General features: G+C 48.4%; 1 protein-coding gene across 1 annotated transcript in view; it reads left to right on the top strand.

The window, feature by feature from the left end:
• BCAS3 (BCAS3 microtubule associated cell migration factor) overlaps positions 1 to 11,948 on the top strand; it is a 296,311-nt gene extending 284,363 nt beyond the window's left edge. Inside the window, exon 25 of the mRNA XM_058817596.1 lies at positions 11,108 to 11,948. Coding sequence (XP_058673579.1) covers positions 11,108 to 11,256 — 149 coding nt within the window. The 3' untranslated portion in view covers positions 11,257 to 11,948. The remainder of the gene's footprint in view (positions 1 to 11,107) is intronic.
• Positions 11,949 to 12,674: the final 726 nt, after the last annotated feature.

Below are 12,674 nucleotides of genomic sequence, written 5' to 3'. Positions count from 1 at the left end.
ATTGGTTGGGAACGTTTTGAAAATGAAGAAACCCTGTTTGAAGGTTCCCCATAAAAGGGGAATGTGTTCAGCCCCCTGCAGATGTTCTTGCAGGTAGCTGAGCCTCCAAAAGGGAGATTCTTTCAGTAAAAATGGGGCTCTGTAAAAGTTGTGCTGCCTTTTTCTGTGTGACCCATTTCATGCCATTTCCCAAAAAGACCCCCACAGCTTAAACGCCATCTTCTTTTATTTGTTTATTTACTTATTTGGGATATTTATTTGTTGTTCCCTTGGCCAGTGACTTTCTCAGTAACTGCCCAAGACATGAACTCTGTGTTTACACCAAAACTCGATGGTGTTGTGAAAGACAAATGGTCAGTATCACTTTTCTGACCCTTTCCAAAGATGTTTTTTGTGGGAAGGCTCTGCTCCAGCTCAGGGGCATAGCAGGGGATGCAGGAGCCAGAGGGACTGGGGTGGAGAGCCCTGGTTGGGGTGGAAATGGAAATGGTGGAATTTTCCTGAAAAGATTCCACTGCCCTGTGTTGTGGAGAGGCTTGGATGTGTTGCTGTGCTGGAATTCTCCTCAGGCAGAGCACAGCATTCCCCATGGGTGGCTTCTCCCATCTATTCCCACATGGCACAGCTGTTCCCCACCTTGTCAGGTAGAAATTAATTTGGAAGCACAAATCAAGAGACAAATTAACCTTGCAGCCTTCTTCCCTCACCTGCAGCCACGGAGGCAGCAGTGGGAGGTGAATTGTGCAGGGACAGATCCCTGATGTTAAATTTGGGAGTGCTTTATGTCCTCCACTCAGGGCTACTTTTATCCACACCCTCTGGAAAAAAAAAAAAATGGGTTAAATCATGCCAGGACTGTGTTTTCTCTTTGGTTTATCTTTTGGAAATGTGGCTGGTCACCCACCAAAATGGGAGCAAAACGTCTGCAGAGGAGCACAACACAAGGAGAGGGCACTTGTGTGAATTTCACTGCCAGGTGCTTAAATACAGGGCAGAATCATGATTTAAATTGCTTTTTCTGGGGGCTGTGACCAGAGGAATGCCTTGGTTTGCCATTAGGTTTTTCAGGTTTCACACAGGGTTGCCTTCCACCAGCTCCTCCACCAGCTGAAGCTCATCCCCACGTTTGTAAGAGTGCAGCTACAAAGATGGAGTGTAATAGAATCAGTGCTTGGAACAATTTTTAAAATATGACTTTCAAAAAGCAAAAACCTTGAATTTACTATTTCCAGCTGCCTTCTGGTTTCAGGAGCACAAATGTGAATTGCTGTGTTCAACAGCTCCGTGAACAAAGCGGCAAATTAAGCTTTGAATGCCATTTTTATCAAGGCTCTTTGATATTTATGTCCCACATCAGAATTTGGAGCTATGTAAATAAGAGAGATTATATATATATATATATATATATATGAAAAACCATACTTTTATATATTTTATATATTTATATACTATATATATTATATATAATACATTCTATATTATATATTATATAATTTTCTATATTTATAAATATTTATTAAATATAATATGTATTTTAAATATATTATAATATTTTAAATATATTTTATTGTATGTATATTATATCTATAATTTTATATATTGTTTCTATAGATCTTTTAATATATATAACTATAAATATGAAAATAATTATCGATTATAAATATAAATATAAATATAAATATAAATATAAATATAAATATAAATATAAATATAAATATAAATATAATTGAGAGCCTCAAGCAGCCCTGCAAGAGAAAGAGCCCACAAGACTGTGTGCTGTTTTTCCAGGCTGGGTTAATGCTCAGTCAAGGTAGAGCTGTGATTTTAAGGGAATGGCTGCAAGCTCTGAGTGCTCTGTAAAATCAGGGCTGTGTTTACAAAGCTGGTCTGCTTGAAGCAGCCATGTCAACATCACCTTTTTAAAAATTGAGTGAATAGACTAAATAAATTGCATTTGGAGCTGGGATGGTTTGGATGGGTTTGGAGCTCCTGTGACACTGAACCTCTGCCAGGGCAGTGGGAGGAGGAGACTGGTCCTGAGCTCCACCTGAGCTCTCCCAGCTCAAGAGCCTTGAAGTGTTTAGATGAGCAGCCAGGGCTGAGGCTGGGGTGACATCATTTCGTGAGCTTCAGCAAAACTCTCCTGATTTGGACCAGCTGAGCATCTGCTCCCCGCCCAAAACTTTTTAACTTTTTCTTTGAATCAAACCCAAATTCCAGTCTGGTCTAGCTTCCTCCTCAGCATCAATCTGCACCAGGGGAGCAGCCCAGAGCCTCTGCCTGGCCCAAAAGGCCACTTTGTGTCAGAAGCACTAGAAGTTGTGCCAGAATGGCTTTGCTTTGTAATCCTATACTTTTAAAATCAGCTCAGCAGTGCGTGTGTGTCAGAGCACAGAGAGCACATGTGGGAGCTGCACAGAGGCTCTCTGAGCACTGAGTCCACCCCAGGGCTCTCTTCCTGCCTTTAAGGAGGCCAAATGCTGAGGTGGCATCACAGAGAGGAGAGAATTAGGTCTTAGATGGGAAAGGAACTGAAATTTGGAGGGTCAGGTGTGAAACTCTCATGCAGAGTGTCAGCAGTCACTGCTCAGACCCCAAGGTCATCACCAGGTTTGTGGGTTTGACCTTCAGGCAGCATTTCCTAACCCAGGTTTTTGCTGGCACTGTTTGGCTGAGCCCAGGGAGGAGGAGGAGGGAGCCCAGCACTCCCTGGGGGCTCCTGGCCATCCCTGTCCTTACCTCTGTGTCCTGAAACACGAGTGGCTCCAGCTCTGGAGGGAAGGGGGATGCTCAGATCCACACCTGCTCTGGCCAGAAGATGTTCCAGGAATAGGAGCATTGCCTCCAGCATTTCTGAGCAATATCCCCAGGGTTCAGTGGGTGCAGGACGTGGTAGGTGTCATAAACATGCATTTTACTTTGCATTTGTAATTTCCTTCGTGGACTAGAGGCTGACAGAGGGGTCAGTGTTGAGCAATCCAAGGCACTCCCATAACCCTGGGAATGAGAGAGCAAACCCAGGAATTTTAATACAGTGTTTTCTCTGCAAATGCTTTTGGTCTGATATACACAGATGTGCTGCTTGCGTAACCAAAGATGCAAGATAGTTCTGCCTAAGTGCATCCAAAAACTTGTCCACACACGCTGGCTGGCACAGGAAATCATGTATTCCACATAGGATATCTTACAGGAATTTGGAGTAGCAGCACAGTGAAACTTTCAGGATGGGGTAAGACAGAATTCCTTTAAACCCAAGCACTGCTGCATATTCATTCAAAAACCTCATCTGTAAGTCTTGCACAAGGAGTTGTAGGCTTGCAGGATGTGATGGGCTGCAGAAATTATTTTCTATTTGGCTGTCCTACCTTTTGAGATTTCACATGCTGGCTGAAATGGGCAACTCATCCTTCTGAAGAGCCGTTTATGTAGGAAAACATCCTAAACCTCTTTACAAAAATATACAGCTCTAGGAAACTTGAGATTATTTTTTAAAAGCACTGGAAGTCATTGTGAAAGTGCCTATCTTGAAGAATATTCTCCCTCTAAATACCAATCCTTTATCTGGTGCACTTTTAACCTTCCATAAAATGCTCAGAGTCAAGTCTGGCCAGATGCCAGAGTCTTGGGTCTCCTACTCCATGGGCTCAGGTCACATTTGCTCTTTTTAAAGGAGTAAACAACCTGTTTAGAAGTTCTTGCAGGAAGTCTTGTCCTTTTCTCACTGATCTCTTTGTACTGAAGCAGACCTGGGCATTTCTGTAAGCTCAGGTGTCCTCCCTGTTGTGCAAGTGTTAAATTGTTTGGCATCCCTGCAGTGAAATCAGGCACTAGGAATGAGATTTGGGCTCTCAGAGGGACTCTGATGTTCACAAGGCTCTGTCTCCATTCCCCTGGATCTCTCCTTTCCCCATCTCCTTGCTGCCACCTTTGTTCCAGGATGCCAGCTTTCATCTCCAAGTGCATGGCACGAGCCAGCTCTGGGTGGATTCAGCACTGGAGTTATTGTAAGGCAGTTTGACAGGAACTAATATTTTACATAGGCCACTGAATCCTGATTTCACAGAAGTTGCTCAGGCAGTGTTTCCCAGTCTTCTTTACTTGCAAATTTAATGGAGGTGCTTTTGTGGCATCTCAGCATCTTTCAGGTTGTGACAGGATGAGACAGTTTTAACACAGGAATTGATTTTCCATGCTCAGATGACATGATTTTATTTTTTTTTAATTTCCTCATTTGAAAAGAGTTTAAAATCTCTTTTGTGAATCTGCTGAGTTTATGAAAAAGGAAGAATAAGCATTTCTGAGGTGTGTCAGGCTGTCACCCAGAGCATGGCAGGAAGTCAGTCCCACTGTGCTGAGTGCAGGTGAACAAGGCTTGGGGCAGAGAGCAGCTTTAACTGACTTTGGAACATTATCATAATAAGCTGAAATTGTAATCATAGCAATATATAAAACTGGGAAATTGTAATCATAGCCATATATAAAACTGGGAACTGACTTTTTGCCTGCGCTCCCTCCGGAAAGGAGCAACACACATTTGCCCAGAAATTTCTGGCCATCTTAAATCAAAACCAACTTGGAAAAATTAAGATTTTTAACGAGGACTCAGTGCTGTCATTTCACTGCAGTTGAATATTACAATTTTTGTTCATCCAAATCCCCAAGAGCACAGGTTGCCCTGGGGGTGCAGTGCCCCCCTGTGCCCTCCCTGCCAGCAGATCCCCAGAGCCCCTCGCTCCAAGCAGCCGCCAAGGGTGCTGGAGATGGATTATAATTAGAGCTCCCTCGTTAGCATAATTGCATTTCATAAAAAATAAAAAGGGAAATAAGAAAAACCTCCAAGTGCAGTAGCAGCGATGTAATTGATGTAATTTCCCAGTACTCTGATATTTCCTCATCCCAGTGTGGTTCCCCAGCTCACATCAGTTCTTCTTGAGTTCTTCTCCACCTTGTGTGTCCCAGCAGCAGCTCCCGCTGCCCTGGGCACAGGGATGATGCTCAGAGTGAATGTTTCCTGCAGAAACAGTGCCAAAAGCACCCAGCAGAGTTCGGGATGTTGTCTGAATCCTGAAGGATGGAGCCTTTCCTGCACAAGTGCCCGTGTGAGCTCCTGAGGGGAGCGCATCCCGCTCCCTTCAGCAGCAATCAGGGAAATTAAAATGTTTAACTCACCCATTCACTGGGGAGCGTTGTGTAAATTACAAACAGTTTAAGAGATCCTCAAGACTTCCATTGTGTTAATACAAATTGCCTTTTAGCGTTCCTTTTAAATAGGGCCCTTTTGAGTGAGAATCCAGATGGCAGAAGCTCCATAATTATTATTCATTACAGTTAATAAATAACACTCGGGAAGCCCCAGACAGTTCTGCAAGTCCCCTATGATGGGCATTGTGTAAATGTAAGCGTGAAAAAATATCCTTGCCACAGAATCTGTCAGGATTCCAGTCAGACAAGGAGCTGTGGAGGGCCCTTATGTGTGCCTGCCCCAGATCATGGACCAGGCTGGCATTCCCAGAGCTCTCTCCGCAGGGACTCTCCTCCAAAACGAAAGGGAAATGTCTGATTTTAAAAACAGGCTTAAATTTTTGCCTTTTAGCTTATTTAGTTTATTCAGAAGCCCCCGTGGATGGGGAGAGGTGGGTTTGGTGAGCAGTACCTTGTGTCTGTGCCCCAGCCCTGGAAAATTCCTGTCCCTCATTTCGGGAAGGGGTTGAACACATTCCCTCTCACGGCAGAGCCTGAAAAGTCCTCCAGAGTAATTGCTGTGAATGACAGAAATGAAATCGAGGAGATTCGAGCTCTGTTGGCCATTACCCCACTTCCTGCATTCCTACTTGTTAATTGTCTAATTCCTAACGAGTCTTGGGGCGTCTGATGGACTTTCTGATGCGTGCTCACTGCGACGCTTCCTTCCCTCCCCTCCCCGGCCTCATCCCTCACCAGAGACCTTGTTCCTTTAAAAATGCCATCCTTAAAAATCAGAAATACTCAGCCCAGCAAAAGGAAAAGGGAACTTGACATTAGTTGAGCTTGAAAGGCTCGGTGCTGTGAAAAGTGACTGACGTGTGAAAAGAGGCTACAATTAGTTCTTTCCCCGAGCACTCTCCCATTCAGTGCAGGGTCACTCCTTCAGCGAGCTGCGGCTTTGAGGGTAATGTGTTGTGACAGTTTGAGATGATGAAGAATAATTCTTGTATTCAGAGTTGCTGCCGCTTCCCCGCTGCCCTGACACATCAGGCTGCTGTCATTGGATCACTTATCCCGGGCAGCCCCTCCGTAGGTAAGAGGAAAGGGTCAGCTCCTGCAGCAAACGATTTGGGATGTTTTGAAACTGGGCTTAAAGAGGGGAAAGGCAAACAGAGAGAAAGGAAAAACCATTAGAAGAAATAATAATGCACTGGAGAGGAGATTTTTGAGTGGACATAAAGGAGATATCAGGGCTTCGAGTGGGCCACTACAGGAGAGCGGCACGGCTAAGAAAGGCAGCATAATTTATGAGTGTTCCGGGCAAAAGAGGCCTGTATAGATTTTCTTCAGGCATTGAATTAATGTGCCCTATAAAATGGTTTCACATTTAGGCTTGGCAGGCCTTTGTACCTTGGATTTGATGGGGTCCTTTGACAGTTCCTGGAGCTTTCTGGAATGGAGGGAGCAGCTGGGCCTCGAGCGGCAGCGCTCTCCCAGGCCTGCAGACCCCGGGCTGTGCCCAGAGCAGCTCCTCCTCCTCTTCCTCCTCCTCTTCCTCTTCCTCCTCTTCCCCTTCTTCCTCCCTCCACCTCAGCAGGCACCTCAGGAGAGCAGCGTGGCTGGGGCAGAGGAACAAGGGACAGCACAGGCTGGCTGCAGCGTGGCACTCGGGAATATCAGCACAAATAAACGTTTCCTACAAGGTTTCCTTGCCAGCTGCTCATGGAACACCCTCCACACTGCAGGGCAGCCCTGCTGGCATCCATGGCAGGCAGGGAACAGCCAGGATCTGCTCCCAGCTCCTCTGGTGCCCCATTGCTGTCCCAGTGCTCCCCCAGGCCCAGAGCTGTGCCATGTGAGGGGATGGCTGCTCTGAGCTGGCCCAGGGACTCAGGATGGCCACTTGCCATCCCACACCAGCAGCCACGAGGATTTTCACTGCTGCTGCTGCCTCCAGCACGGTGCAAAGTGTGTGTGTGCCCTGAAAATCCCGTTTCTCTGGGACCCTGGGTGATGCCAGCAGTGCCCATTACTGTTACTGTCAAAAGCGCAGGCAGGGCTGTTCCCAGCTCCCCTGAAGTGACTTTCTCCTCATGGCTTCAGCAGATGTTCCAGCTCCTTCCCTTTTTTTTTTTTTTTTTTTTTTTTTTTTTTTTTTTTTTTTTTTTAGGGCAGGCAGGACTTCTTTGTGAGTCGTTTCCTCCGGGGACATGGGCAGGTTTTAGTATTTACGTTTCCAGTATTAGCATTTATTTGTATTTGTGTTTGTTTTTCACGGGCTTCTGAAAGCCTCAGGGAGCCATTTATGGGGCCAAAATAATGCAAGTGCTGGTCTTCTCACAGTATTTCATTTCCTTGATGGTGGAAACGCTACAAGAAGAGCAGGTCTCATGTTATTTTGACCCCATAAATAGCTCCCAGAGGCCCCTTTCTTCCTTCTCCCACCCACTCCCCCCCAAATCAAATATTTAGGTTTCTGCAGAGCCTGACTTCTCAACCCTGGTTATCTTGCTTCAGCAGAAGCAAATTGCAGTTATTACAAAATAGCCAGAGAGTCTATAAGGCGGAATGGGTTTTATATGATGCACAATTTGTTGGCTACTGTACAAGTTCATTAAAGTGTATCATAAGAGGTTGTTTCACTGGTACATTTAAGGAAGTTAATACATCTCGACAGTGTGTGCATGGGGGAATGCAGATACAATAACCCTCAGACTTGCTGGGGCCAAGTCCATTCCTGGCCTAACTCCACTGGAGAGGAGGGAATCACTGCCTGGGCAGCCCTGGGGTGCTGCTGCTCCCTGGTCCTGCTGCTCTGGGCTCTCCTGACACCCACTCCCCTCCTTCTCATGGAGATTTGCTCCTTTTTGTGTTGTCCCAGTGGTCTGACTGTGTGACATCAGGTCCTTCCAGGTTTTTTAGCTGTCCCATCCCAGGGTGGCTTTAGGGACCTGTCTCTCCTGACAGCCCCACCCTGCAGCTCCTGCTGCACTTGCTTGGTCTCTCCAGATCTACGAGAAATTGTCCTGCAGTTTTCCCCCTGTGACAGGAAGGGTGTCCCCATGCCATGGAGCCATTCCCAGTCTGGTCTGTGCTTCCCATGGGAATCTCATTGCTGTTCCTGTGCTGTGCTCTAGGGGCTGGGAGGAACAATAATAACATACACTGGATTTTTTTATTATTATTATTTTTTATTAATGAAACAGAGCAGTTTGGGGGAGCACAGGCTGTTCTGCCTGTGTGCAGGCTCAGCTGTGTGGGCAGGTGGTCCCTGGTGACCATGTCATGGCTAATTGCCCCCCTGGTGTGACCCAGCCACGCTGCAGAGCCAGCCAGGGTGAGGGCAAGAGCCCAATTTCCTGAGCACAGCAGAGCTCCCTGTGGCAGCCAAGCACTTTTCCAGGGCTTCCTCGGGTATCAGAATTCACTGCTCGTCTGCCTGCCTGGTAATTAGTTCCAGAGAGAGAGCTGGGCTGTGAGAGAGCACTGGGATTCCATGGGGAATGTGTGCCCAGGGATGGCAGCTCGCATGTGGGAGCTCCCTGGGTTTAGCCTGGCACCCCCTAACCTGGATTGGGCTGGGAAATGCTCTGCAGAGCCTCTGCCCCTCCTGTGCCCTGCTTTTTGTCCCTCTCCATCAGGAATTGCCAGGTTTTCCTGCCTGGCAGCTGCAAGGGGAGCTCAGGACAGCTCGGAGCTGTGGGACACAGCCAGGACAGGATTCCCATCCCGGCCCTGTGCCCGCAGCCCTGCATCCCGGATTCCTGCTCCCTGCCTTTCCCTGCCTGGCATCAGTCTCTGCAGTGCCACCCCCTGGCAGGCCCCGCAGAGCTGACAGGAGCTGCCAGCTCCTGCAGAACCCAGAAAAACCCAAATCCCCCCAAATCCCACCCGGGCAGGGCGCAGGGTCCCACAGCAGCCATGAGCTCAACCCCAGGGATAAACAGGAGCCACTGGAAAACAAAACTCCTCTCTCTGTCCCTCTCCCTTGCCTTGCTGGAAACACTTTGCCTGGAAATCCATTCTGGGTGGAAAAGAGAGTGGGATCACCCCAGGAGGAGCAGTGCTGGGTGTGGGGGAGCCCAGCAGCACTGCCCAGCATCCCCAGCTCTGACGTGGGACCTCTAAGCAAAGCCAGCTGTGTGCTGAGGGAGATGAAAGCCCCAAATCAGACAGGATAAGCACAGTATTAGTGTGGGATACGCCACTCATTTCTGATTTAAATTACTGTTTTTACTTCCTGGACTCAGGGGAGAGTGAGGATGTGAGGAAAATGAAGAGGTTTAGACATGGACATTCCTTCACCAGATACTGGCAAGAGATGGTGCTGAATGCAGCTGAGGTCATTGCCAGCGCTGCTTGCAGGGTGATCAGCTTCCTGCTGATTTGTTTTCCGTGTATGCTGGGCAGATTATCTCCTTACAGGTTCCCTCCTGGATAAGGGATTAAATCCCCCAGTCCTCAGTGCCAGGTGTGGGCAGGGCTGCAGTGCCAGGGGGAGCAGGGCAGTGCCAGAGGATGCTGGGCTGGGATGGATACTTTATGTTTTAGGGAAAAGCTGAATTTTTGCTGTTCCCTGTTCTTTGTGTATAGATCTGTCCTTATCACAGGGTCCCACTGCAGGCAAAGTTAAAGGAGGTTAAATATCCCAGGTGAGGCAGTGGAAGGGCAGGAATGTTTAGCAGATTTAGCAGAGAGCAGAGCAGGCACTGCCCCTCCAGCTCCTCAGGCTCCTTTCCACTCCAGACAAGTCTTACATGGAACCAGAGAAAGGTTTGGGTGGGAAGGGACCTTAAATCTCATCTCATTCCATCCTTTGCCATGGGCAGGGACCCCTCCCACCATCCCAGGCTGCTTCCAGCCCCATCCAACCTGGCCTTGAGGATTTCCAGGCATGGGGCAGCCACAGTTTCTCTGTTCTGGTCTCTCGCCTCCCTCACAGGGAATATTTTTTTCCAGTATCCCCTCTAAACTTCTCTTCCCATTTAAAGCCATTCCTCCTTGTCCTGTTACTCTATGCCCTTATAAAAATCCTTCTCCAGCTCTCCTGTAGCCCCTCCAGGTCCCATTTCCCCCTTAGCAGCAGAGGAATTTGCCCAGAACTCCTGTCCCCACCCCATCCCCAGACCAAATCATGCTCGGGGTCCCACATCACAACTCCCCAGAGTATTTCGTGTCTCCTGTCACCACTGTCACCCTGGGGGAGGATTCCTGTGCCCTCCCTGGGGCTCTGCCTGCTGTCCCTGCTGAGTGCTGCCAGTGTAGCCACCGAGCCCACTGCAGGGTTCAAGTGGCTCACAGGGCTGGAAACCATGCCCTGCACACCCAGAAATCCTCCTCTGGAAGATCAGGGAGCCCCAAAGGCTCCTGGAGGTCAGCAAGGGGAGAGGGCTGGGTGGGTGTGAGCAGGACAGGGAGAGCCACAGCCAGGCTGCTTCCTCTGTGCTTCGGGGCACAGCTCAGGAAAGGGGATATTTTCTCTTTGAGTTGAAAAAGCTGAGTTGTTTACATCCATTTGGGCAGGATTAAGGGCTGTGGAAAGTCCTGGTGTTTCCAAGTGAGGAATGGCAGTGGTTCACACTCTGCCAATGGCCCTTCCCAGCGTTTTCCATCATCTGCAGTTGTCCCCTTCAGACCGTGCTGAGTTTAACTGTGACATCCCCACCATGGAACCCTGTCCTGTCCCCTCGGCCCCAGGGAAGGGCAGCAGCAATGCCTCCATCTGGAGAGAGGTGGAAGCAGGAGCTGGCGTTCCTCAGGAGCCATTCCCAAACCAGCCCAGGAAAGGACGCTGAGCAAATGTCAGAGCAATGCAACAACAAAGGGATTTGTCAGTAAAGCATCTGTCTGACGGCTCTGGGGGTTTATCCCAAACTCTAACCGGGAGCTGCTCTCTCTCTCTCTCTCTCTTTCTCCCTTGCAGAGCTTCAGCGAGAGGGAAGCATAGAGACGCTCAGTAACAGCTCGGGCTCCACCAGCGGCAGCATCCCCCGCAACTTCGACGGCTACCGCTCCCCGCTGCCCACCAACGAGAACCAGCCCCTGAGCCTGTTCCCCACGGGATTCCCCTGAAGCCGCCGCCCCTCGGGGACGCTCCAGGAGGGGACACATCCAGCCTGTTCCCCGCGGGACTCCCCAATGCAGGGACACGCCCAGCCGGGGGATGGAGCCGCCTCTCCCCCATCAATCCCGCTGTGTCTGTCACCTGCCAGCTCCCGGGATGGTTCTCGTTACCCTGATGAATATTGATGACTCTTAAACCTTCCCGAAGCATCCTCATGAAATCTTGACTCTGTGTTCCTGTGCAATACGAAGAGGCTCCATCTTCAGTCCTGAGAGCTCTGCAGCTTCTTTTCTCGCTGTCTTCAGGAAGAGGTTGGGTGAGGAGAAATACTCCTATAGCCATCTTGGGTCAAGCACAAGGTTTCACAACTGTTCTCTGCTTTTTTTCGTGCTGAGAGATGAATCTCTGTAAATCAGGGGAGCTCTCACCATTCGTGAAAGTGCCGAGCATTATTGGATGAACTGGAGAGACTGGAAACTGGAGGACTTTCTGTGGACAGGTTGATGATGTTATTCCTTCCTCATCATGTCTCCTTGCTGCCCTTCTTCCCCTCTGATACTCATCAATGCCAGGAGTATTACCAATGGAAATGTTTCTTTTTGTTCTTTGGAAGAATTCTCTCTCTCTCGCTCCGATTTTCTTCTAGTCATGTATTTTAGAAATGTACTTAATTGACTAATTGCAGTCACGGATTTCTCATATTTGGTTATAAAAGTTGTTCATTGGAACTCGGATTATCTGTCCAGAAATGCATGTGTCATTGAATAAATCTAAGTTAAACAAAAAACAGCTTAAATGGCAATGTTCATGGAGTGTTACTGGGCTGACTGTGGGCTTTGTGTACCTCCCTGGACCAGACTCCGTGTGTATTTACTGACTTGAGGGCTTTAATTAAAGCCATCAGTGGCTGTTATGCAGCCAGTCTAGCATGGTTTTGTCTCCCCATTTCCTTGTCCTTGTGTGCACAGACAGGATTTTTAAAACAAGGTATTTAGGGGGTGTGCCTTGCACCCACTTGGCTCCTCTGAAACCAACACCATGCTCTGGTTGGGGCTCTGTTTCTTCATCCCACTGACTCCAGTGGGACAAGGACCAGGTGCAGGAGGCAGAGCCCCCATCTCCATCTGTTCTGTTGTAGGATCATGGACCAGAGGCTTTGCAGAGCAGCCTGAACCTCTGCACCCTTCTGAACGTGCAGAGTCAGAGCTAGCGCTGCATAACCCTGCTGATAAAACAGTTCTGGGCTCACACATCATAACCACACAAATTCCAACATCTCAGCCAACTTGTGTCTAGCAGCAGAGTGAGATGGGGCTGTCAGCTTATGAAATTTCCTTCCCACTACTTGTTTTTAATAGAAGCCTTTTGAGTCATGGCAGGGAGAGGAAACTATCGAAAGCCACAAATCTTACAGCTCCAGCCAGCC

Source organism: Ammospiza caudacuta, chromosome 20, assembly GCF_027887145.1.
Source record: "Ammospiza caudacuta isolate bAmmCau1 chromosome 20, bAmmCau1.pri, whole genome shotgun sequence".
In the NCBI taxonomy this organism is placed as follows: domain Eukaryota; kingdom Metazoa; phylum Chordata; class Aves; order Passeriformes; family Passerellidae; genus Ammospiza; species Ammospiza caudacuta.
The sequence above is the reverse complement of the archived record's forward strand: the minus strand, read 5'-3'. Positions and strand labels throughout refer to the sequence as shown.